The sequence below is a fragment of the Camelus ferus genome, chromosome 9, assembly GCF_009834535.1.
Source record: "Camelus ferus isolate YT-003-E chromosome 9, BCGSAC_Cfer_1.0, whole genome shotgun sequence".
In the NCBI taxonomy this organism is placed as follows: Eukaryota; Metazoa; Chordata; class Mammalia; order Artiodactyla; family Camelidae; genus Camelus; species Camelus ferus.
The window spans coordinates 66,442,308-66,463,989 of record NC_045704.1 but is presented as its reverse complement, the minus strand read 5'-3'; the positions used below and the strand labels follow the sequence as shown (position 1 = coordinate 66,463,989).

Below are 21,682 nucleotides of genomic sequence, written 5' to 3'. Positions count from 1 at the left end.
AGGGAAAAGGGCCCCTTTGTAGAAACATACACACTGAATGAGCAAAGGAGAGCGTTCTGACTTCCCTGCCCTGTCGGAGCGTTCAGGGTCGCTTTCTAACCATTCAGCAGAGTTCATCTTCGTCTCTTTGTCAAGGAATTTGGACGAGGGTGAGTAATTAATCATGGGTTGAAAATGTTTCCTCCCTGATTTAAGGGCCCCCTTTCTATCCTGGAGCCCAGTGGGGTGATGTGAGGACCATGTGGCTTCTGGCCTAAATATGGATCGTTCTAGTGTGGGGCAGATGAAGTCATGCCATTAACAGCATTATAAAGCTGTCAGAGACGGGCTGGGAGGTCCCAGAGGGGATCGTGCACTTCAGGGATCGGCAGTACATTTTGCTCTAATAGAATCCTTCCATGAGCCACGTTCTGCTCATTCAGAAAAGCGCAGCTCAGCATTTGGTGTGTGAGGAACCAGCCTGTAAAATACCTGGGTCTGAGCAATGACTCTGTTCCGATCCCCCTGTCCCTCTGCAGTTACTCCTCCAAGGCCTGCACAGAAAGGCCACAGTAACACGCGGGGTTCGTCTGAACCTGCCGTCCTTCGGCCGCTCTTGGTGACTGACTGTTGGCGGAAAAACCCCCCTTTCCCCCGGGCTTCCTGCCTTGTCCTAGTTTGCTGCATCTTCCTAGCACAGAGAAAGCACCTGACCTGCTCACTCACCAGAGCCTGAAGCCTTCGGCCCCAGCACAGGGTTTCCCCCCGACCCTGGAGATGTGCTCCCCTGTCTTGTTTTGCTTCGATAGTTTCCTGGGAGAGAAAACGCGCCTGTGCTCCAGTCCCTCGTCCTGCCCGCGTTGCCCCGGTGATGAGGCCGCGTGGCTTTACCGACTCCCACTTTAATTAGGGGTTTCAGGTCTTGCCGCTTGTAATTAGTTTCCGTCGCAATTAGAGTTTCAAAGTTAAATTGGGATTGATTGCCTGATAGCAAAGCGGAAATAAAAACCCCAGTTCTTGACCGTGGATGCTGCTTCCCTTGGCATGAGTTCCTCATACCAAAAATAATACTGCGGTCACCATGGTAACTTTCCATTTGGTCTAATCCATATCATCTCTGGAGAAAGTTAAGTGTTATTAATAGTGTTTGTTGTATGGGAAGAAAACTAAAAATATAAAAGCCCTTTCATTGCATAGGAGACCAATAGCACAGGCCCTTTCAGGGAGAAAGATCTTATTTGCAGAGACTTTGCAGAATTTAGTATGTGTTTAAGGGCCTCGTGTGGACTTACGTGCAAAGGCCCTGGAAAGGAATTAACCAGGAGGCGGGGAGTGGACGGGGAGGGTCGAGGACACATAGCCTTTGCTGGTTTTCATGGAGCCGAGGCCAGAGATGAGGTGTGTCAGCCGTGTCGAGGGTCATGACTTTAACATCCCAGCAGGGTTCACACAAGGCACTCATTTCACAGACGACCACTGGGTCTTGGGTAAGAAAAGAAAAGGGCATTTCGCTAACACCCAATGGAAAAGAGTTTGGCATGAAGATATTCCAGCTCCAAGACATCAGTGGAGCACATTCAAGTTCAAAAATCTCTGAATGTCGATGGCAGAAGCCTGTGCATGTTGTTGGCACCCGTCAGGTGGGGTGCGGTGGGGTGATTCAGGACGACTGAGACATGGCTCCTGCCTTTAAAGGGCTTCCCACCAGAGCATCAGTCCATAGTGTCATTTCATTAGGTTTGCAAAAGGCTTCCCGATGTCTGAGTTCCTTCACAGGTTTCTCACTGGAGTCTCAAGACAAGCTGGGTGGGGCAGGGCATTAGCTTAGCCCTTTCCACCCGGGAGAAACCAAGGCTCAGAGAAGCTCCCTGCCCAGAATCTCTTAGTGGGGAACCAAGAGCAGAAATCGGGTTTTGTGGCCTCAAGCCCAGTGTGCTTTCTCTGATACCAGATCAAGACCGCTGACACGTGGCAGAAGATGACATGAAAATACTCATCCTTCAGGTAACAGCTCAGCTGGGAAAGAGTAGCGTGAACCTCTGCTTCCAGGAGAGACTTCAGGGAGGATGCAGGGCTGGTGTTCACAGACCTGGCCTCGCTCCTGTGGCAGTGGTGGGGCCGCCTTCTTTCAGGGCCCCGGACGACTGCAGGAGGAGTCTGGGAGAGCGCAGCAGAGCCCACTCCCGGACTGCCCGTGGGGACAGACCCCCGCTTCCTCTGGTCCTTCACGTCCCTGACTTCCCTTGTGTGTAGCAGGGGACGAGGACCTGGAACCTGCCGCCTTATCCGCGGCTACTCCCGAGGGAGGTGGGTGTGGTTGTATCAGGAAACTCAGGGGAACCAAAGAGACGGGAGTAAACTTGTGAGGGCAGAGTAGCCACCTTCCTGAAAACACCAACAGAGAGGCTGGAGCATGGAGTCGGCGGAGAAGGGAATCGGCAAGTCGTGGCTGACCAGTCGTGAGCCCAGGAGCGCGGGTCTTGTCGGCGAGGAGGCGTGGCCAGGACCAGGCAGTGGCTTTTCAGCGTGTGAGTTCCGTGCAGAGATGGGACTGTCTTTGCAGCCGTGAAGTGCTCTGCAGTGGGAGGAGCTTCAACCGTGCTTTTGCTGTTGTTGTGTTTTGTTTCACTTTACGTTATTCCCCTGCCTCACCCCAGATATTGGGAGCCTCTCTGAATGCACACTGTAGCCCAGGTGTCCCGTCTGCCCATCGCCGGAGGGCTGGGTCCTCAGAACTCGTTTTCATTGGAAACCACCCCTCCATGTCGGAGTGAATGTGAAGGAGCCAAGGTCCCGCTTGGCCTCCACGTGGCCCATCCCTTGGTCTGTCTGCTGTCGTGACAGCTTGGGTGCTGGTGAGACGTTCCAGTGCTCACGGTGACTTGCCTTTGCTGGTCCACCGTCAGCATGAGCTGTGCACGGTGGAAAAAGCCACTCAGGAAATGTCTTTCTAAGTGCCTCAGCCCCTCCTTGTGGCGGTTGGTAGTTGCTCATTTATCCCTCCTACCCTCTTAAAAAAAAAAGGCCTAGCGCAGCTTCTTTAAAGAAACCTAAATGCGCTCCACTGGCATGTGGTGCCCGTGGGGATCTGGCTCAGCTTCTGGGGAAGGACATGCCTGACGGGGCTGGGTCGCAGCGACCCCTTCGCCACAGAGCCTGGAGCCCGGCCGACACCTTGTTTTTGTTGGCGAGACATGGGTGGGAAGCAGAGACGAGACTGGGATCCTGGAAGAACTCTGTGAGCAGCCAGCATCTCCAGGACTGCAGAGAGATGGGCCTGTGCAAACACTGGGGAGGACGCTGGAGAGTCGGGGCGCTCGGGCCGCAAAGGTCGTCACGCAACCGTGTTGGGGGGGGGCGGGGGTACACAGAGCCCGGCCTCCGTCGCTGGGCTTCAGGATGTCTTCAAAGACAGCTCTGAGGGCTTTTAGCTGATGCCTGTTCTGGAAGTCCCCAGGGCAGCAGAGGAGACCCAGGCTGCCCCGGTTGGGGAGGGGTGGGGAGGTGTGCCCCCTGGGGTCGGGCACCACTGCCACACCTCTGTCCTCATCTGGGTTTTCAGGGCGTGTCCACAGCCCCGGGAGCTGGCCATGAGAACGTCACGGCCTCCTTCTCTAGCTTGTGAGAGAGCTGTGATCAGTCTCCTGGTTTGTGTGGAGAACTCTCCCCCGTGCCCACTCACGTACTTGCGTGCTTTCACAAAAGCAGTTACACACAAAGGACCAGCAAGCTAGAATCCTAGATCCTTAGTCGGGTGAGACTGGAGGGACCAGCGAGCCGGCCTCCCACTCAGGATTCATCTGCTCGTTCCCCGCCTTCACCCTCACCTTCTCCGCGATGCCCGGGGTGTGTACTGAGGGCCTGCTGGGTGCTAGGGAGGCAGAGTAAAAGACTTTGTCCTAAAGGGGCAATCCTGTGTCTGGATGGGGAGATAGGCTCGCAAGCATCTCTCTCCAGGGTGCGCGGTGACGCGAAGGCGGGGAGCATCCGCAGCACGTGGCGAGACACCGGGCAGAGGTACTGACCCAGCTCCGGGTCAGGGAACTTCCCAGAGGTCACACTGGGCAACTCCTAAGGGAGCAGGAGGTAGAAGAGGCCCCGGGGAGACAGAGGGCGTCACACACGGGACTTGAGGCTGAAGTTGAGGAGTGGAAGGAGGTGAAACCAGAGAGGCAGCCGGAGAACAGACAGTGAGGGGGAGCCTCAGACAGTTGGATGGGGAGTGGGCGAGGGCTGGGCGTTGGCCCCTTCGTGTGCAGGGTGAGTCTGGGGGGGGCGTAACCAGCGTCTCCCCTGCCTCGTGCCCAAGTCCTTGCAGCCTCCTGTCCACTCTGCACGTCCCTGCTCAGCGCACCCTTTGCCTCCCTCCACCTTCTCTTTCAGCCTGTTTTTGACGCTCACGGGGAGATTTTGTTTCTTACTTCGCAGCTGCAGTTCAGGCCATGGGGCACAGTGCTTGTCTGTCCCCACGCCGCCCCGACGAGCTACAGCTCTCGCCGTATCCGTATCCGTGGTGCTCACTTCCTTCCTCCAGCCACCGAGGATGACGTGTCCCTCTCCCTGATCACGGCAGGCCTGCCCCCCATGTGCACGCCCCCCCCCCCCGAATCCTCTGGGCCGTCAGTCTGTCCCTCTCTGCCAGCACTTTCCTTTCGCCTTACAGACATGATTCAGTCTCGCCCATTCTAGAAATAGTCACTATTTCCCTGGCTTCCTTCTGGTTCCTGGCTTCCTCTGTCCCCAAAGCTGGTTCACACAGTCTCTGCTCCCTCACTTCCCACTGGTCACTCAGCCCCCTTGACCCCACCAGCGACCCGTCCTCACCAAGCCCCGAGGCTGCTGTCCAGTTCTGATGCCGTGGGAACTCCCCGCTGTGCTCTGCACTGGTGGCCACCCCTTCCTGGAAGTGTGCTCTCAACTCTCGGACACTACTCTCTGCTCGTTCCCCTGGATCCTTCCTGACCAGTCCCGCTTGTTGCTATGGACTGAACGTTTGGGGCTCCCCAAGTTCATGTTGAAATCCTAACCTTCAGTGTGATAGTATTAGCAGGGGGCCCCTTTGGGAGGTGATAGGTCATGAGGGTGGGGCCCCGAGGTGAGGGATGAGGACCCTGGACAGCTCTCCTGCCCCTTCCGCCGTGTGCAGGGGAGGATGGGCCACGTGGGAGCTAGGAAGTGAGCCTCATCAGACACAGATCTGCTGGTGCCTCAATCTTAGACTCCTCCGCCTCCAGAAAATGTTGAAACTGAGAGAAATGTTCACTGTTTAAGCCACCCAGTCGGTGTTTTTTTCTTATAGGAGCTTAAGTGGACTAAGACCCCTGTCTCAGTCTCTAGCCGGCTTCTTAAAAGCCAGCGCCCCCTAGCCCTGTCCTCGTATCCCCTCTATGACCTGTCCCTTAGGTGGCCCTGGATCGCAATCCCCCTCTGTACCGAGCATCCTCGGGCCCTTCTCCAGGCGCCTGGGGCCCCTGGCCCGTGAGCCGCTCCACCCTGACGGCCTCAGGCTTTGCGTCTTCGTCCACAGCCCTCTCCCCTCTCGTGCTGAGAGCTGTGGCTCAGTCGTCTTCCAGGAGCGCTCAGGCCTCTCCCCACTGTTTACCTTCCGTGTCTAATCAATTATAAGTCTTCATGGTTTTACTCCTAAACACCTCCCTCGTCTGCCTCTTCCTCCTGCCTCTCCCGCAGCCGTGTGCGACTTCAGGCCTCATCGCCTCTGACTTGGAATCTGCAGTCACTCCCTCCTGGTCATCCTGCCCTACAGCTTCACAGGAGGCCGTCGCCCTTCTATTTGGCATCCTAGAGATGAGAGGTGTACTGTACCCTAAAGGCAATACATTCCCAAGTTTGAACAACTCTAGTTAGTAGCAAATTCCTCCTTGTATTGGGTCAGAATCTCTGCCCTGCCGTGTCCGCCTTATTCTGCAGTTAGATGGGTTGGTTTTAGACAGCCCTCACGTGCGTGTTTTTCCTCCTCCGTGTGTCTGTTTTGAGGCCGAATTAGTTGGTCAGAGCAGACACTGAGCAATAAGGCAGGAGGGGTTCTGGATTCATTTCCCTAGGGATTTGAACCAAGAATGTTTGACGTGTCATCCTGGGACGATAATAGCACAAGCCTTCCTGTATTTCAACACAGCCCTCATGCTGCCCGAGTCTTTCCTGTGCAGACTACACCTGGCCGGCTCTTTTTAGCCTTGGGGTTACTTGGAGGCTAGTTTTCAAGCAACCCCTTAACTCCATAAGCGTGAACAAATCATGAAAATTCAGGACTTTGACCATGTGGTGAGATCTAAGTATTCCTGGGACCTGTTTAACTCCAGGGACATCTTATGATTCATGAGATCTGAGCTGTGCTGGGTGTCTTGTCCCTCGTAGTCCGGCTGCTGTTTCCCTGAGTTCTGCCCAGGACATTTATCATGTGTTTAAAAAAACAGAACTTGTTAAATGAGTTATGTGGGTGGCAAGAGCTTTGACTTCCTCAGGGAGAAATATATACCTTTAAAGTGACGTGCGTGTGAGTTGTATATTGGGAGCGATGGAGTTGATGTTTGGCCAAAACCCATCTGGTGATGAATCGCTTAGTTTTCCTGAGAACCTACTGAGTGCTTAGCTCTGACATAGACTGTGCTTTGTCCCAAAGCAGATTTCTGAGACGGTTGTTAGTCATGGTACTATTTTGGAAAGAGAATGTGGAGAGTCATTGATTCCACACCCCACGCCGAAAGGCTTTCTGAATCCTGGATTTTCCTCCGCGTGTGTGGCGGGCCTCGCGTTCCCTTCCAGCTACATCTCCTAGTGTCTTTCAGCCACAGCGTGTTCTGTTGATTCAGGGGTTCACTCATGGTGAGTTAGGGGAAGGACGGTGCTTGTGTTAAGTTGATGTTGATTTTCTGATGTTCTCATTGAAGAACAAATAGGACGTCCATTTTGGTGAACAGCCGTGTACTAGGTCACACACAGTTTGGACTAAGATGTTGAATGAGCAAGTCTGGATTACAGTGGTAAAGGTTTCTGGCTGGGATCTCCTTGCATTTTGAACTTTGGTCAGCCGGTCTTCAAGCCCTTATCTTGGGGTCTGCCTTACCCAGGCAGTCTCTCTCTCTTTTTTTTTTCATTCTCCATCGATGTTAACAAAGCACTTCTCTTGCTGCGTGGAATCTCACTGCCAGGCCCAGCAATTAATATTTCACTTGCATTGTCTTATTTAGCCCGAGTGCTAGCCCTGGGGGGAAGACAGAGAGATGCTGTTGGAAGTCACTCGAGGACTTGGTTGAAGGGAGCAACGCAGTTTAGAGGAGGTTTTCGAAGGTCGAACTGTTACTGGCTTTTATTTGAAGCCCCTCCTTTCACTGACCCAATAAATGATCAAGTGCGGCCGGCGCCCTTAGATACAGCACGTCTGACTTCTCGCCGGGAGTCTCGCGGGGGTGACTTGGACCTCTGCCCCAGGAAGTCATCCTCTAAATTTGATCTAGAGGGGAAGGTACCCCCGCGGCTTTCAGCAGGGCAAGATGTTAACAAGTGGCTACAGATGGCCTGTAGGAAAATCTCACTGTGTTTCAGTTTATCTATTGTCAGAGAAAGGTGAGACCTCCTTGGGGCAGAGCACTGAGTGAGCTCGTGGGTAAATAATACTTTGTCGAAAGGGTAAGAAACAAGATGGGCAAACCCCCTGGGGCCAGGTCGGGGCGGAGCAGGGGGAAATGCTCTTCTGGTGTGATGAGGGCTTTCAGCAATTTCTTTCACACGTGGGTAACCTTTGTGAAGGAAAAAAGCCATTCTTGGCGCTGGATGTACTGCATTCTGTCACACTTAGAATTCCTCCTGCAGTTTTCAGACCAAAATCAGTCTCCTTCCGTGAAAAATAATTTTCAGTCCCTGGGTGTTCCATCAAAACAAAATTGAGCTTCAAAAGCGGTAGCTTCATGGTCGAACAGGATGGGGAGGTGTGGGGAGACCTTGCCCAGAGATCGACTGGGGATAAAAGGCAACAGGAGGGTAACATCAGAGGAGCCGTGGGGACCAGTCAGAATGACTCGAATGTAATTAGTTTGGAGTGAAGGATTAAGTTACCGCTGCCTGCTTGGAGGGTGCGCTGCTTTAAAAAGGCTCCAGTCTGCACAAATTAAAATTAAATTAGTCTTTTTCATTTACACACACGGAAAGCAGAATTTTAATGGGAATTTCTCAGAACCTGGATAAGCAAGGAGTTCCACAAATATCCTCTTCATGTTTCTTATTCATGGTTTCTGAGCCTCTTTTGACAAGTGTTTGATAAGGTTTGATAATGAATGAAATGAAATCTCTCGGACTTGGGCTCTCGAGGGGGTTTGATGGCACTTTCCTATCTGTGCTGGGGTCTGTTGGCCCCTGTATCATCATTTGTCTGTGAGAAGGAAGATCACACAGAGTAAGAAAACGAAGCATCTTAATTTAACAGCAAATTGCAAATCAGTTTTTAATGGCACTGGAGTGAGAATCTGATAAATTTCTCAGGTTTAATTATAAAAATGGCAAAATGGCATCAGAACCCGTCTGCAGAATCTTGGCCTGAAGATGAGATTCTTTCTAGGATTTGCAGAAGAGGAACTTACATCGTCAAAGAACTTTAAACATTAACATCAAATTAATTTAAGTGATTCAGAATGCTAAACCTTACTGAGATTTTATGAAATCTCTTTGCTACTGATTCCTTTCTCAGAAGGAGCCAGAAACCCTCACTGACCTCAAATAAGATAGAGAACACTGAGAACTTCAGCAAAACAACCTATGATTTGTTGCTGGACATTCCGTTCAGATGTCTTGTCTCCTCAAAGAGGCTGTAACCCACGTCAGGCTGTGGAGTGTGTCGTACCCACGTCAGCACCTCCCCTCAGATCTAGCCCTGGAGACCAAGGGGCCCTTAGTGAGTCCTTGAGCTTAATCGAATGAATACACAGCATTCCAGTGGCTGTCAAGCTCTTGATTTGAAACTGACTACCTGGTTGTTTCTGCAGAACTTTGGCCAACGGGATGAAGCATGTATGTGTTAGGAGGCTGCCTACAAAGACTGCTTCCCTGGGCTTTAATCTCAGGGTTGAAAGGAGCAGGCTCAGTAGCAAGGGCCCAGGTGAGACCAGAGGTCCCCACTTGTCAAGATCACAACACCTAAAAGGCAAACAGCCCCCTGGGATGCGCTCAGGGCCCTTCCCTGCTAGCCCATAGGGTACCTCTGTGTGATTTAGAATAAGGCACCCTTTCCTTAAGACGCTCTATTGCCATCTGCCAGGCAGCCCTTGTCTACAAATGTCCTATGACTGCGTGTGAAGGGCACCTCCTTGGATATAGTGTCCTGTGTGGTACGCATCCTGGAGCCAGTGGGCTGGGCCAGGCCGATATGCCCGGTTTCCCATACCAACATTTGCTCTTGTCTACCAAATAGGAGATAAAAACTTTGAATTTGATGTTTTTTTCTCTTTGGACTTTTGTTTACAAAATTGTTTCCTGAAGTAAAGACCTCGGCTTTAATCGCAGTTACTAGCATGAGAAGCTGAAGTCTAGCACTCAGTGGGAACAGTTGGATTAGTAAATTCAAGCTTTTCTTCATCCATCTGTGTATTTTAATAAAATATTTTTTAGCTAAGCCATAAAGCTGGCAAGTGTCAGTCAGCAGTGACACAGAAGCCAACAGACGAACTGTTTCATTTCGCGATCCATTCCACCTCAGAGGAAACAGCTGGGGTTTGTGTTGAGAATGGTCGGGCCTGAGCCTGGCGAGGTGGGTTTTGTTTTTCGGCCCGCGGGCAGGGCTAAGAGTGGCAGAGGTCATCAGGGTTTATTCATTCTGTGGCTTCCTGATCAATCTATGTGGGTTTTCAATGGTATAAATACCAACTGGATCTCTAAAAGCCCTGGATATGCTTTGGAATTTGGTTGTAAACTGGCCCACTGCCTGAAGTTCAGCTCATGGCAGTAGTTCAAAGGGGCTGAGTTTCTGAAATCTCCAAAGAATCTCATTTTTGGGCGGATTGACTTGTAAGACAGTCGGAGATGTAGCAACCGTAGTGCGGCTTCACGATGCTTGTGTGATGGTGATCAGAGGTGCGCTCTTCCCAGCGGAGGGGGCCCTCCGGCTCCTCATGGTTTTCTGTGTGTCAGGGATCGCCGTGGCGCAGCCTTCATGTCCTGGCACATCTTCGAGATGAGCTCCGGCTTCCAGGACTCTTGCGTCATCCTGACTTGAGCCCCCGGGGCAGCTCACCGCAGACCCCGAGGGCTTTCCCACCAGCTCATCAGAGGACACGGTCTTCGCTCAGAAATTAGACCAGTTTCACACGGTGCTGCCGAGTGCCAGTCAGACTGTCATTTTGCTTGTGATCGTAGTTTCTGGATGAGACCCGTGGAGTTGTTTGGTACAACCTGATGAGCCGCCTGGATGTTGCTGACCTCTCCCTCAGTTGGGTGAACTGGTCCAGGGCAGAAGAAAGACGCTTTTGTTCGAGAGCCTGATAGCATTCTGGGTGTCGTGGCCCCACTCCTACCTCAGAGAGAACAGCCTGTAAGCTTTCTCCCTCCCTCCCTCCCCACCTCTTCACTCTCTCCCCTCTTCCTCTTTTCATGCACACGTTCCCGGCCCCCTTTTTTTATTTCAAGCAACTTAATTGCCACCCTTGGTCATGGAGTGGATGACTAGAAATTCATCCCAATTTTTAAAATTCAACAACAACAACAAAATATCAATGACTAAGCCTCCAAGACCCTGCAGAGCACGCTGTCCCCATATCAGGACCTCTCAGCCTTGTGCAGCACACACAGCTTCTTGCACACACGCTGCCACTGTGCCCTGTGTGCTGTGGGCGTGAAAGTCGGCTGGAGCTAACATGGCAACACCGAGATCCGTGCATGCAGAGCCCGCCCCCAAGGGAAAGTGCCTCCTTACAGGTGGTCAGTGGCCCCTGCATAGGTGGGATTGTTCAGTGCACCTCAAAACCACCGGAACAGTTGACTTTGACCTGAAATAAACAGAAGAAACAAACCCAAGCCTTAGTAGGAACTGGTAGTTCCAACTCCTAGCTTTTTTTATTCCATCAGAACTAAATTCTGAAAGACCAGATATCTCTAAAGCCTGCCAATGGGTTGTATATATATTTTTTTAATTCTTTACTGTGGTAACTTTCCATTTTTTTAGCTTAGAGTCATCTTAAAAGGGGGTTCAGATTCTCTGTTGTTCACATGTGCACCTGCTGTGTGCCAGAAACAGCTCCTGGTCCTTTTTTTCCAGTGCCGGCTGGGTCGGTTCACGTGGCCCTGTGAAATGGGAGCTCTTTCTTACCCCGGATGCATGCAGACACAGGAAGAGTCTAGAAGGGCAGCCAGGGTCACCCAGTCTTTCTTTCTTCTTCCAGTTTTATTGCGATATAATTGGCATGATGCGCTGGATAAGCTGAAGGTGTGCAGCAGAATGGTCTGACTCACACACACATGAAATGATGACCACAGTAAGTTTAGTGAGCATCCATCATCCATCATCTCATATAGATAGAAGATTAAAGAAATAGAAAAAATATATATTTTCCTTGTGACAAGAACTCTTAGGATTTACTCTCTTAACAATTTTCGTATGTAACATACAGCAGTGTTCATTATTTTTATCATGTTGCGCATTACATCCCTAGAACTCATTTAGTAAGTGATTTGATATTTCTATACATTCATGATTATCAGTCTGGTTACCACCTGTCACCATACAAAGATATGACATAGTTATTGACTATATTCCCCACACTGTACATTTCATCCCCGACTCATTTATTTTGCAACTAGAAGTTTGTACCTCTTAGTCTCCCTCACCTGTTCCTCTCCTCCCCCAACCTCCTCCCCTCTAGCAGCCACCTGTTTGTTTTATGCACCTGAATCTGTTTCTCTTTTGTCAAGTTTGTTCGTTGTTTTGTTCTTTAGATTCCACATGTGACTGAACTTCCACAGTATTTGTCTTTCTCTGTCTGACTTATTTCACTTAGCATAGTACTGTCTAGGTCCATCCATGTCGTTACAAATGGTAAGATTTCATTCTTTTTTATGGCTGAATAGTATTCTGGTGTGTGTGTGTATATGTATATGTGTATATATATGCATGCACATATATACGTATGCCGGATCTTCTTTATCCATTTACATATTTATAGGAACTTAGGTTGCTTCCTAAAAGTCTTAGCTATTGCAAGTAATGCTGCAGTGAACGTAGTGGTGCATATATCTTCTTTAATTAGTGTTTTTGTTTTCTTAAAGTAAATACCCAGGAATAGAATTCTTGGATCATATGGTAGTTCTATCTTGAATATTTTGAGGAATCGCCTTACTGTTTTCCACAGTGGCTGCACCAGTTTACATCCCACCAGCAGTGCACAAGGAGTCCCTTTTCTCCACAGCCTCACCAGTAGTTATTTGCTGTCTTTTTGATAACAGCCATTCTGACAGGTGTGAGGTGACATCTCACTGTGGTTTTGACTTGCATTTCCCTGATGATTAGTGATGTTGAGCATCTTTTTCTGTGCCTGTTGGCCATCTGTATGTCTTCTTTGGAGAAATGTCTGTTTAAGTCTTCTGCCCGTTTTTCGATTGGGTTGTTTGTTTTTTTGATACTGAGCTGTATGAGCTGTGTATGTATTTTGGATGTTGACCCCTTCTCAGATATATCATTTACAAATATCTTCTCCTGTTTAGCAGGCAGGCTTTTCATTTCATCAAGTTTCCATCGTTGTGCAAAAGCTTTTTAGTTTGGTGCGGTCCCATTTGTTTATTTTTGCTTTTGTTCATTTTGCCTGAGGAGACAGATCCAAAGACATCATGAAGACTGACCGGTGTCAAGGAGCACACTGCCTAGGTTTTCTTCTAGAAATTTTATGGTTTCAGGTCTCATGTTTAATTCTTTGGTCTATTTTGAGTTTATTTTGCATAGGGTGTGTGGTTTGATTCTCCTGCATGTGGTGGTCCAGCTTCCTGGCACCACTTACTGAAGAGACTGCCTTTTCCCCATTGTGTACTCTTGCCTACTTGGTCGTAGACTGATTTCCCATACGGGTGTCGGTTCATTTCTGGGCTTTCTGGTTTTTGTCACCTGTTCTTGACCAACTTCCAAACTCTATTTCTCCCCACCCAGTGACAAGGAAGCCACCACATGGGGGGCGAGAAGGCAAGCTTGGTTCCACTCAGTGGGTGTTTGCTGGGCACCTGTTGCGTGCCAGTCACCAAGCTGGGCTCTGGGAGCCACAGACAATAAGGCAAGGCCTCTGCCCTCCAGGAGCTCATGCCTGGCGACCGCATCGCCCCCACTGCATAGAGTGTATTACTGGTTTCCCTGCCCTCTGGGGTAAAATCAAACTAATTCAGTGTGGCCTTCAAGGCCCAGCCTGCCTCATCTGACTCCCCTCCAGCCGCTCCCCCACTCCCAGCCTGCGCCCAGCCAGGCTGCACAGTGGCACCTCTGCAGCTAAGTCTCTGTCTCTAGACCACGAGACGGAGCCATGGAGAAGGGAAGTGCAGGGCTGTGCGTTCAGGGAGCCATGGAAGGCTCCTGCGACCAGGACCCTGTGTCAGTGCGTGTCAATGTCAGAAAGGCGGCTCAGGGCCAGATGCAGAAGGGCCCCGCCTGCCGTATGAAGGCTTTGGGTTTTATTTGTAGGTGACTGTGAGCCTTTTGGAACATGTGGACTCTTTAAATAAAATCCTAAAAACTTTAATGCCCGACACCTACTGACTCGTGGACCCCACTGTATAACGGTGGTACCCTTGCTTGGCTCCCCCATCTGTCGAGCCTTGGCAGGTTAATTTTTGGGACCCTCACCTAGCCGTCCGCAGCCATCTTGTGACCTACGCCTGCTAGTGGACTCAGACCTGGGTCCCTGTATGGGTGTCAGTATACGGCAAGGGTGCTGCTTCAGCTCACTGGGCTGCAAGGATGTCATGTGTCCAAAGCTCAGGTGTCTGGGGGCACAGGGAAGGATGGGGTCTGTGTCCCTTGTGGACCAGGTCTCAGCCCCAGGAGAGTGAAAACTAGGCATAAAAAGCCCATCCATCCAGGGGAAGTTCAGGGGCTGGAAGAGACTCCGGCTCTCACGTCAGCCCTGGCCGGGGCTCCCCTCCACGGCAGTCTCCGAGCAGGGATGGTGTGGCAAGTCTGTGGCTTGTAGGTGGCGAGTTGTAGCACCGGAGGTGGAGGACTGCAGACTGTCAGGAGGCTGTTACACAAATTCAGGGAGAACAGGGCAGGGTGGCGGGGGTGGGAGCGGGCCTTGGTGAGAGGAAGAATCAGGAATTTCTTGATCAAAGGAAGCAGTTCTGAGGGGTCTGGTTTGAGTAATGAGGGCAGAGGAGGCGCCAGTGACTGGGAAAGGGGGAGGCGAGCTGGCTCTGCAGAGGCGGGGAGTTCCATTGATCCGTATTGACATCTGGGCTCTGAAGTGGATTCTGGTAAATATCCCCACCACGGCAGCAGCCCTAGAGGCTGGATGAGGTGGGTGTTTGGGCACCACCAGCACATTTCGAAAGACTCCGAGCTGGCCTTGTGCCACTAACCCCAGCCTCGTCCAGTCCCTTCTGCTCAGTGCAGCCAGATTGATGCATCTAAAAGCATCATTTTTCGTACCCGTTGCCTTCTTGGGCAGAGATTTTCAGTAACTCTCACTATCTGGAGTGTGAAGGTCTAACCCCTCAGCCTGCAGGTCCAGGCTCCCCTCCATCCGATCTGTCTGACCCCTGCCTTCCCAGATCAGGACTTCTCTGGTCACAAGTGACAGGAGTCCAGTGCAGACTAACTGAGGTCCCTGGCAAGTCTTCTGGTTGATACAATCAGCTGGGGTTGGGATGTGCATATGCCACTGGGACCCGTCCTCTGCCTCCTCTTCTCCTTACCCTGATGTCATCCACTCACTGTGTGGATCAGACTTGAAGCAGCTCTCATGCTTCCAGTCTCACAGTGCTCTCACCAGAGGATAGGGTGTCCTTCACTCTGCACTTAGAGAGATCCCAGGGAGAGCTCTGATCGGGCCAGCTTGGCTCAGGGACCCGTACCCGGGTCAGCCAGCCGTGGCCAGGGAGGTGGGTCTGAACCACATACTTGGAGAGAAGATGGAGCTCTCCTGGGGGGAGGAGGAGATACTGGGGTGTGTGTGTGTGTGTGTACACGTGTGTACGTACGTGTGTGTACACCTGCTTCAGCCCTCTTCCCCCAAGCCAGAACCTCCATCCCACCAAGCCCCACCCCTCTTGGCTCAAATGCCCCAAACACCCTTACTGTTCTCAAGTTTCATCCTCAAGGGCCAACCCTGATACTCCATCTTCTTTTTCCTCCTCCCCTCCCCAAATGGGGCCATTTTGATACAGGGGAAAACCAAAGGACAAAGAGGTGGGTAACTCGCCCAGGCTAGGGAGCTAGAGGGGCAGGAAAAGATCCCAGCCGCCGCTGGAGCTCAGGGATGTGTTGAGCTGCTCCCTGTGTGGGCTCCCAGGAGACTGTGCCTCGTGAGGGCAGGGACAGCTGTCATCCTGCCAGCACCCTGAAGGCTGGCAAATTGCTTGGCCATGGTTATTGGTGGCCCCAAGTTGGCGTCTCCCCAGTCTTTTCCTTTCCATTCTCTGCTTCCAGCCTGGGGACATGGTCTTTCCTGGTGATTTGCACGATTTTAAATTCTACCGGGCCTGTAAGCTTTTCCTACAGGCCGGGAGAGAGTAAAGTAAATACTCATCATAATGCAGGTGCCATCCTTTTCTAATCCTCTCAACCGTCTCCTCCGTGCCAATAGGCATCCACAGCCCCCTCTGAGCTCTGATCACGGGGCACACACCCTCCCTCCCTCATCCCCAGACTTAGGAACACTAGCCTCCTGAGAGGCTGGGCCCCATTGTTGGGCCTGATTTGAAATGCAGGATCTCACATCACACAGCCCTTGGAAGACAGACCCCACGCTCCATTCCTCCCTGGGCTGGAACAGCTTTTCTTCCTTGCGGAACTGTTGAAATGTGGGTTTCCTTGTTAATCGAGGTTCCCAGCACGTCGGTGGAGCTGGCTCCGTGCCTCCAAAACATGTTTTCCAGGCATCTCCTGGGCTCTGGCTGTTCCAGCCTGTCAAGACCAGACTTGCCGGCTGTGTGGAGCTACAGAGATGTTCATTCCAGATCAGAGTGATGCTCGTGATTTTTGGAGCCAGCCGCAACAAGCTAGGGCGGTCCCCACCCAGGAACCAGACCAGACAGCCTGGCGCAGGCAGCAGTGAGATTTCTTAAGAGGACTGAAGAAGCCTGTTCGGGTAGCCAGTGGACACTTCAGCAAGCTTTCCTTAAAAACTTCCTTCCAAACGCTGACTCCCCTACGCCTCCAGGCATCAGGCCTTAAAGACCTCAAATGCGGACTGTTCGTTCTGTTTAACCAGATGAGCGGCATTCTGAGACAAGTCTGTACAACAGCTAACAGTGCCCTCGGTGTGCCAGGGTGTACTGTCAGTGCTTTACAGACCTCGATCCGCTTCATCCTCAGCAACCTCTCCTCACGTATCGTTACCCTCGTTTTGCAGACTAGGAGCCTGAGGCTCTGTGGAGAGGTGAAGTCCCTTGCCCAAAGCCACACAGCTGGCGAGGGGCACAGAGGCCTGTGGATGGAGGGGGCGGGTGGCCCGTGCTCCTAAACGCTGCTGTAACAGCCATTGACATCAGGACTGTTAAAAGGCCTGCAACAGGAAAGTAGTAGCTAGACTCAGGCTTCCACAAAAAGTGACAAGTACGGTCATTTACGAGTTTCCTAGCCAAACTTCAGTGTGGTTGAACAGTTGTGGGCCTTGTCCACCCCCTGCATTTGCCCTAGTTACCCATTGACCTGCCTCTCATCTCAGACCCCAGACCCAGGCCTGTTAGAAGTGGGGCCGTGTGAGTGGGCGACTGCCACAGGGGAGTCACTAGCCCTCCCTCCCTCCGCCTCCCCCTCCCTCCCTTCCTTACTTTCCTGCTCCAGTTACTGCTTAATTAATGTACATAGCACATTTTCGCACATCCCCAACCCCCCAAAAAAGAACGACTCCCGAACTTCTGGGGGATCCGTTTCAGGCAAGACTTGGAGTAGAAGATACATGTCCTGCCCACATCCTTCTCTTGTGGTGGCCATGGCTGGATCTGGTCCTGGAATGAACCTGGCAAGACTCGTGGGCAGAATGTTCTCGACCCAAAGTCTGGCAGCTTCCTGTCCCCTGGAGGTTGTGCCCAGCAGCCGTGGGCCGTGGGCTGTGAGCTCAGGGCGGCCGGAGCCCGTGCTGGTGCAGTGAAACTCAACTCTGTCTCCAGCCTCCCCTCGCTGCCACCTGCTCCCCTACAGATAAGAGGCTAAAAACACAAGGAGTCAGGCTTGTCTTTTCGGAATGAAGTTCAGATTCAGGGGCAAATAGCTAGAGAATTTGAGCTTGAAGAATAAGCTGTGTTAATATAATGTGATCATTTCTAGCATTTGCTGCAGAGTTTGATTATTCGTGATTACTTTCTTGTTGTCTCTGTCTGGCAGTTGAAGAATAGGAAGTCCGAAGGGCCAGTGAGCACTTCGTTTCCATTCAGGGTGAACTTCCTAAGAGAGCAGAGCTGCGCTGCACTTGCCCTGGGATGTCACGCTGCCCGCTTGCCCTGTGCCGACAGCGTGTGAGAATGGCCTGGGTCCAGCCAGTTCCGAGGCGCACTGAATTCAGAAGAGGTGGAGAGAAACAAATGTGAAAAAGCTGGCAAATAGGAGCAAGGGGAAGAGGCTGCAGGAACAGGAAAGGGTGTGAGCTGTAGGCCTGGGCCCCTCTGTGCCCGAGACTGGACACTAGGCGTGCCGGGGCCTGTGCCGCATTCTGCTTAGCCTGCAGCTTGATTCTGGGCTGTGCGTGAGACAACAGCGGCGCGAGTGGTATGTGAGGAAGAGCTCCTCTCCTCTGTGCCTTCCTCAGAATGCGGCCTAAGGAAGGGCGGGAGGATTCTTAGGGCGTTAGTAGACGCAATCATCAGAGGACGCTGGCGAACATGCAGTTGGATAAAACCATTGCTGAGGTACCATTGTGTTACCTCAAGTCACCAGAATTTACCTTGTAGCCCAAAAGGCCCCCAAATTCGTCCAGGCCATGACTGACATGGCTGCATTTCAGGGGAAAACTCAGATCCCTCCCAGAGTGGGGACAGTTAAGTGGATGGGTGTACTTTTTGCAAAAGTTTGGTGGTTTGGGGGAAGCCATCATAATTCTGCCGGATGTTGCAGTACGCGTGCCGTGCGCCTGTCCTGGGAAGCAGGAACCCCAGCCTGGTCTCCCCGCTGCTCGCGCACAGTCACAGTGCCCTCAGAGACACCCAGGGAGACATTGTGCCAGATGTCCTTAGATGGCCACTCGTCACCAGCTGTGTGGCTGACCGCCCGTCGGAGCCCTTACGCCTGCCGTGGCAAAATCAGAGCCAGCAAGGTCAAGGTCTCATAAAACACAGGCACTTGGGGAAAATAAAAACTGTATTAATATGTATGATTAAAATAGTAAGTGGAAGTTTCAGGCGGCCTCTACCCCACAAATCCCCACTGTTTAATCGCGAGGGTGGCCGTGCGCAGGTGGCTGCGGAGTGGCCTCCTCAGGCGTCTGGGAGACCCTGCCCGCGTGGTCCGCTGGCGCAGATGCTCCCCGCAGCCAGCTTGGCTCCTTTCCGTGCAGCAGAAGCAGCCCTCCCTGGCTGGGCGTGAAGCCCCCTTTGCAGTTGCCCGCTCCCTCTGGTTCTGCCTCCGCCCTTCCCACTCCCCCTTCGTCTCACTTCCCTCCCATTCCCCTCCCCCCCTTCAAAATACAAACTAGACCACTGTGTGACCTCCTGACTTTTCACAAATTACGCAGGAGGTTAAGGGTGTATTTTTTGAAGTTTGGTCTTCTAGCCCAGATTGTTTGAGGGGGTCCGTCTTACTGCTCCTTACTCCCTCCCTCGGTCCTTCCCTTGGTACCTGCCCCATCTCCCAAGTCCACAGCGGGAGAGAACAGTAATTGTGGATTTCCCTCTGTGGAGTTGGGACAGAAGTAACAAGACAGCTGATTTTATATTTTTGGTAACAAGTGTAAAGCAGTGTTATCTCAAAACCTGGAGTAAAAGATTGTCGCATATAAAATGCTAAAAAAAAAAAAAAAAAAAAAAAAAAAAACCTCAAAGCCCTTGCTGTTTATGAGATGTGGAGAAAGAGAGAGAGGGTTGGGGGTGGCCTGGGAGTTGGGCATCAGAGAGCAGGGAGAATGCCGAGAGAACTGTGGGAATAGCTCTTCGATCTGGAAGGTGAGCGGAAGGTTACGCAGAGGATAGGGCCTGTTGCGGCGTTTTCAGAGCTCAGACCAGGAAGGGGCCCAGGGCTCAGCACGGGGATTGAGGCTGGGTGCTCAGACTGTCAGGGCAGCTAAATAGAGGCCAGGGTCACAGTCTAAGTTAGGAGTTAGTTCAGCTGCCAGTGACAGGAACACCCAAAATAAACAGGCTTAAAAAAAGGTAGAAGGTCACATGGAAGACCTGGAGGCTGGCAATCCAGGGCTGGTGTAGTGGCCTCACCATCGTGAGGGACCTGGGTCCTCCCAGTCCTACTGTGTGGCTGCTTCCTCGTGGTCAGGGTGGTGCTGCGGCTCCAGCCATCACCTCTCAGCATGGCAGTCCCCACCCAAGTGGCGGTTTAACTTTCCTGGCCAGGACTTAGTCACATGGTGGCATCTCCCTGTAAGAGAGGGGGAGGTTGAGGAACATCACGGGAAGAACCTCCGTAACTAAGAAAAGTCACAGACATTCCTCACGTTGGGGTGTTTGTTCATCCCCTGAGTGCGAGTGCTGAATGTGTTCCAGCGTCGCTCGAGGGCAGTGGGGAAGGAGGCAGATGGGCTTCTGGTCTCGTGAAGCTCACAGTCTAGCAGGAGGCAAGACAGACAGTAAAGGAATAGCGGATATGGCCTGGCTGATGATCTGCGTTCTGCCCTCAAACCTTCCCAGGGCGCTGTCGTCAGATGTACCTGTACATAATTAATGATCGAAGCCGATGGTGTCAAACATCACTGCTAATGCCTGCAGGCGCGTGGGCCGCCAGCATCCGCGTCTCTTTGATGGGAGTTCAGCCCATCCATCAAGCACTCCTGAGGGCCCGCCTCTGAGAAGAGTGGTGCGGGGAGGAGGGGGGAGAGGTGAACGCTAGGAAGCCAGAGCCCCGCCTTGAAAGCGCCCGGAGCCATTCTGCGGCAGTGCCCTCCTGGGCTGAGGGGAAGAGCCTAGCTGAAAATCCCGTCTTTTTCTTTCTTGAAGGATGTTTGAGGGGGCTCTTTCCTTGCTCAGGTGCAGGGCAGTGTGATGAGGGTAGTTTTGTGATTCCTGTGGGCTTTTGAGGCCAAGCTGGGGAAGCTGAGGAAACCCAAGGACACTGCCTTTTCCTGTGCGCGTGACCTTCAGCCACAGTCCCTGAGCCTGGCTTTGCTGGGAACCGGGCAGGTGTCCAAGTTCAGTTCACATGCTGTTGTAGGCGGGTATGGGTTCCTGATTAAACCCAGAATGAGTGCTGCCCGCCCGGAACTCCTGCCCTGCCTCTGTGCGGTGACCTAGACCAGTGATTCTCAGCCTGTCAGAGGGGAAGCGCCAGTTCTTTGTTTTGATTTAAGTTGCAGTTTCCAATCTGTCTTAAAAAATGAAATACTGGAAAAATGAAATTAAAAAGACAAAATACAAACTTAGACTTCTATTAGTAGACTCAAGAGACATGACATTCCTCTGTCCGATTGCTCTGAACGTTTCTAAAGGCAAACTTGGTTCCTGAACTGGCGTTTGCCAGGAGCACAGAGTTCAGAGCCTTCGCTCCCAGCCCGGGGACGGCACGTGGGACAGCGCTGTCCTGCAGGCCCAGGACCGTGGGCGGAGGGGACTCCGTGCTGCCCAGCTCCGTGTTAGGACGGTCCTGGAGCAGACTGAGCAAGCTCCAGGGCCGAGACGTGCCTGGCGCCCCCTGCCCTGCTCCCCAGGTTTCAGCTGCTACCTGAGAAGACTGGCCGACTCCCCTGTCAGAGTCCCCATGTGCAGGTGAAAATGTTACCACACACTTGGGGCCAGAGAAGTGAAAGGCCACAGCTAATTGTAACCATCATCCCGCTCCCCTGCCTGACCAGGGCTCTGGGCATACACTGAGCTGATTAGCAAAGCAGCCAACGACAAGGCCGTTGCGAGCAGCCGGCCGGCCTGGCGGCCCGGGCAGGGCGGGAGGTGACTGCTGGCCCTGTGTTGCAGTTCTCCAAGGAGAGGCACGTCATGGACAGGACGCCCGAGAGGCTGAAGAAGGAGCTGGAGGAGGAGCTGCTGCTGAGCAGCGAGGACCTGCGCAGCCACGCCTGGTACCACGGCCGCATCCCCCGCCAGGTACCCGGCCCCCTGCGCCCGCGTGCACCGCCCAGACCCGTGACCCTGCAGGGTCACACGCCAAGGCCACTAGGAGCGAGCCCCGGTGCAGCTGAAACGAAATACTACGAAGTGCAGGGACTTAGCTGAGGCCTGTCTCTCAGGAGACCCTGGGAGGGGCTAAGGTCAGGATCCAAAGTACATTTCCCCGCGGCCAGTGAGTGGACGGAGGAGAAGCAGGCGTTCTGTGGCTGGTGAACACGGAGTGGGCAGGAGGCAGCACGCAGGGTGGTGCCTGAGAAGTGTGAGGCTGGGCTGTGGTTCAGATAATTGA

At 52.4% G+C, this 21,682-nt stretch overlaps 1 protein-coding gene across 6 annotated transcripts in view; it reads left to right on the top strand.

Moving 5' to 3' along the window:
* BCAR3 (BCAR3 adaptor protein, NSP family member) overlaps positions 1-21,682 on the top strand; it is a 221,007-nt gene that overhangs the window by 174,299 nt on the left and 25,026 nt on the right. For all 6 annotated transcript variants that reach the window (XM_032487113.1, XM_032487116.1, XM_032487114.1 and 3 more), the window contains one exon: positions 21,241-21,369. In XM_032487113.1, coding sequence (XP_032343004.1) covers positions 21,241-21,369 — 129 coding nt within the window. The remainder of the gene's footprint in view (positions 1-21,240; positions 21,370-21,682) is intronic.